General features: G+C 41.4%; 1 protein-coding gene across 2 annotated transcripts in view; it reads left to right on the plus strand.

Moving 5' to 3' along the window:
- The window catches only part of LOC107630739, a gene marked incomplete in the record, with an annotated part of 4,641 nt that overhangs the window by 586 nt on the left and 1,043 nt on the right, over positions 1 to 3,012 (plus strand). Inside the window, 3 exon segments of one of the 2 annotated variants that reach the window (XM_016333955.2) lie at positions 636 to 704; positions 840 to 924; positions 1,248 to 3,012. In XM_016333955.2, coding sequence (XP_016189441.1) covers positions 1,516 to 3,012 — 1,497 coding nt within the window. 2 annotated transcript variants of the gene reach the window in all.

Here is a 3,012-nt window from a genome sequence, read left to right on the forward strand (position 1 = left end):
TTCGTTTATTTATAACTGTTTTTACCTTGAGTAATTTCTATTTTAGCGATATAGGATCAAATTCAGCATAGCTGGGTAAGTTATTTTGGCTAATTCTCCAGTCAATTTAATTTTTCCTCCTTGTTTCATATTTTTTCGTTTGGAGTACGGAACGTGGAATAACGTCATGTAGATCTCATATCCACGTTATCGTGTTAGGTTGGGTTGGGTCTTCCTCCTCGTAAACCAATTTTATGCATGTTTTCCTCTTCGTTAATTGAAGTTTTATGTGTTGTTCAAGTTAGGTGTTTGTACTTTTCCGTGTTCTCCTTTTGGTTGAACTTAATCTGTTTTACCGTTGATTTATTTTGTGCCTTAGAAGTTTGAACAAGTGTAGAAAATAAATTGAATTTTGTACTACCTTCTTATTCATTTATTATTTATTGTTTTTTGGTTTATGTGGTGTGGTCATTCTGAAAATTTAATTACATTTCAAAGTAATATAAGCATTCCATTTGGTGTGAGCGCTGCTTAAGAATCCAATGCTTTGTTATAGCTTCTAGATTAGGTGTGATGTTGATATTATGTCCTAGCTGTTATGCTTATGTTTTTGTGGTTTTTGCATAAAATTTCCTAATGGTTCCACTTGGTACTAGGTATCTGGTGTTCGGCTGCTGCCTTCTCTTTCGCCGCTTCTGCTGTTTTTATTTGGAGTAACCAACGAGGTTTACTCAACTTCGCCTTCTCTTATTCTCATAATCTTCAACTTAGATAACTATAGTCATATATGGTTGTTTATCTTCTGTGTTTTCCCTAGTTTTTATATGGGGGGTTGTAACGAATTGTGTTTCAAAACCCAGTTCGTTCGAAATTTCATGACATAGCTGAAGTTTATAAACCATGCCAGCGTGATGTCGTCAAAACTGAACTGAAACATCAGTGCTGGTATCAAATTCCTTCTCTTTCCTTTTGATATATATTTTAAATAACAGTTCCTTTCAATTGCTTATGACATCTTTTGATATTCTAGATTAGTCTATATTCTTTGTTCTTTATGTTTCATTCTAATTTTAAACTGCAGAACGGTTTTGAAAAGCTTTTGGGCCAAAGGTTTTTCATGTCTTAATTTTTTAGTGTTAAAAAATTATATTCTTTTACTTTATGATACTGCATTTCTTTCTGCGTTAAAAGTTGCCCCATTTTACTCGGAATTGCTTCTACCATTATGGCAAAGTTTCAGTTCTGAAATTTGGGTCTGTTGTGAACAGGATGATTGTTTCCATGCCGTATACAGGAGGAGTCAGATTTTACTGGGTTAATTGAACTTACAACAACTGAGCTTAACCACAGTGTAATCTTCTATATATCATATGGATCGACAGGACACTTCAGGATTTGTAAGTGGGGGTGCTTTGTTCTCTTGTAGACGCATCTAACCCATAACTTTGTATATATACATATCTTTTACCCGGAAGTCAGGAGGCTGTTCTTTTCAAATTCATAGATAGAATTGGATATTGTTTCTACAATTGTTTCATGGATGCAAGGTTCCAGAACTTGGGATTTGCTGCAAAACATTCTGCAAATGCATTCAAGATTTTGAGCAATTCTATGCAAGTTGAACGAAGTGGAGCTGATTATTGTGGTACAGATACCATTTTACGACTCGATTCCCCTGGTTCTTCAATTCCTTCCTGCATGCTCTCCTGCAAGGGAACTAAACGGAAGTGGGATCTGATTGATGGAAGCATGGGTCAGAGAGCTGGCTCTTCCTTGTCTCTTGGGCTTGGCCGTTCAACAAGTTCCTCAGACAGCAAGGGGAGCTCAACCATTGCTTGCACTGCTATATCTTCAGCCAAAGATATTGACGAAGAATCATCTATGGATCTTGACTTGGACTTCTCTCTTCATCTTGGATGTGAGAAAGTACAGAGCCCAAACAAACTTGTTAGTTCAAATTTGAAGACAATGGAGCTGCAGCCCAAGTTTGATTTGGAGTTGAGTCTTTTGACTGGGCGCTGTGAATCGGATATTACAAGTGTTCATCTAAGTCCAACACCTCCTCAGTTGAACATGGAGATGCCTTTGGTGTTCACTGGGACACAAAATACAGAAGAGGGATCATCATCATGTAACTGGAAGCCCGGGCTTTTCCCATCATCAAATACCTCTTTAGATAGAGACACTGGTGTCCTTTTAAAACCAAATGCAAAGCAGTTTGATCATAGTCCCGTTGTTCAGGACCTCTCATCGAGCAGACCAAAAAGTTCAGTCACTTGTACTTCCGGGCTAACACAGCATCATCAACCAGTACATCGCTCCAACAATACAAAGATATGTCAAGTTGAGGGATGCGGAAAGGGAGCCAGAGGTGCTTCTGGCCGATGTATATCTCATGGAGGTGGTAGGAGGTGCCAGAAACCTGGGTGCCACAAAGGAGCTGAGGGTCGTACTGTGTACTGCAAGGCCCATGGAGGTGGCAGGCGATGTGAATTCCTTGGTTGCACAAAGAGTGCAGAAGGGCGTACAGATTTCTGCATTGCCCATGGTGGTGGCCGAAGATGCAGTCACGAAAGTTGTACCCGAGCTGCCAGGGGGAAATCTGGATTATGTATTCGTCATGGGGGTGGCAAGAGATGCCAGAGAGAAAATTGTACCAAGAGTGCAGAAGGCCTGTCAGGTCTCTGCATCTCACATGGGGGAGGTCGTCGATGCCAAGCTCTTGGATGCACAAAAGGGGCCCAGGGGAGCACAATGTTCTGCAAAGCACATGGTGGGGGGAAACGGTGTACAGCCCCCGGGTGCACCAAGGGTGCCGAGGGAAGCACCCCCTTTTGTAAGGGCCATGGTGGAGGAAAACGCTGTACATACCAAGGTGGTGGAGTTTGCAGTAAAAGCGTGCATGGAGGGACCAACTTCTGTGTGGCACATGGCGGTGGAAAGAGGTGTGCTATTCCTGGCTGTACAAAGAGCGCAAGAGGACGGACTGATCATTGTGTCCGCCATGGCGGTGGGAAGAGATGCAAGTTTGAA

The sequence above is a fragment of the Arachis ipaensis genome, chromosome B03 (genome assembly GCF_000816755.2).
Source record: "Arachis ipaensis cultivar K30076 chromosome B03, Araip1.1, whole genome shotgun sequence".
Lineage (NCBI taxonomy): Eukaryota > Viridiplantae > Streptophyta > Magnoliopsida > Fabales > Fabaceae > Arachis > Arachis ipaensis.